Below are 945 nucleotides of genomic sequence, written 5' to 3' on the forward strand. Positions count from 1 at the left end.
AAAAAAATAGCTTAAAGTGAGTAAGAACTATAGGAGAGTAAGAAGCTCAAAGCACCAACAGCAAGAGGGTCATGTGCCATTGTGAAGGATACCATCCATGAATATAATGGTAAAACTGCAGAGCTTATTGAAGTGTCTATTTTTTCCACTGCAGGAGTTTGAAGATGCAGCAAGCCTGGTAGTGAGGACAGAAGGAATCTCCTTAAAGAAGTCGGACAGTCTGAAATATTGACAATGTCTATTATGGATCATAGCCCCACCACTGGAGTGGTGACCGTTATTGTTATTTTGATTGCTATTGCAGCTCTTGGTGCCTTGATACTGGGCTGCTGGTGTTACCTGCGTCTGCAGAGGATCAGCCAGTCTGAAGATGAGGAAAGCATTGTGGGAGAAGGAGAAACCAAAGAGCCCTTTCTTCTGGTGCAGTACTCTGCTAAAGGACCTTGTGTAGAGAGGAAAGCTAAGCTAACTCCAAATGGCACGGAAGTACATAGCTAACTTGGAGTAACCCATGTATATGGACTATGCTTATGATGTGTGTAACTGGCGGAAGAATCTTTCCTGTGAAGAACCTGGTCACATGCACGCTACTCATCACAAAATACCCTGATGAGGATTACATAAGCTTTCTTAGCAACTGCATGCACTGAGAAGTTGCACTTTGCATCAACTGTGTATCCCAATTCCTCTGTGACAGGCGCTGACCCACCTGGCATAATGTCCATTGCTGGCAATGGACATAGGGAAATAGTGGTGTGAAGAGACTACTACTGTTTTTTGTTACTTGAATGTTTAGCTGAGCCTATTTTGATGGAGCTACTACTGTAATGTGAACTACTTTACAACTGTGAACTGTAAATAACCTGCCAGAAGCTTTCTGCTTTGTGTTCCACAGCATATGGGAATGTATGTTGCAACTGTACGTAACACATGAGGACTGCTGAA

The 945-nt window shown here is 43.1% G+C and overlaps 1 protein-coding gene across 1 annotated transcript; it reads left to right on the forward strand.

The window, feature by feature from the left end:
• The first annotated feature begins 234 nt into the window (after positions 1-234).
• On the forward strand, positions 235-498 carry SNN (stannin). Its single transcript, XM_010011450.1, has one exon. The coding sequence runs from the start codon at positions 235-237 to the stop codon at positions 496-498; it is 264 nt and encodes an 87-aa protein (XP_010009752.1).
• The last annotated feature ends 447 nt before the right edge of the window (positions 499-945 follow it).

Source organism: Nestor notabilis, unplaced genomic scaffold (assembly GCF_000696875.1).
Source record: "Nestor notabilis isolate BGI_N333 unplaced genomic scaffold, ASM69687v1 scaffold34833, whole genome shotgun sequence".
Taxonomy (NCBI): Eukaryota; Metazoa; Chordata; class Aves; order Psittaciformes; family Psittacidae; genus Nestor; species Nestor notabilis.

Coding starts and splice junctions, on each gene's coding strand:
- SNN (XM_010011450.1), top strand. CDS start 235: ATGTCTATTATGGATCATAGCCCCACCACTGGAGTGGTGACCGTTATT.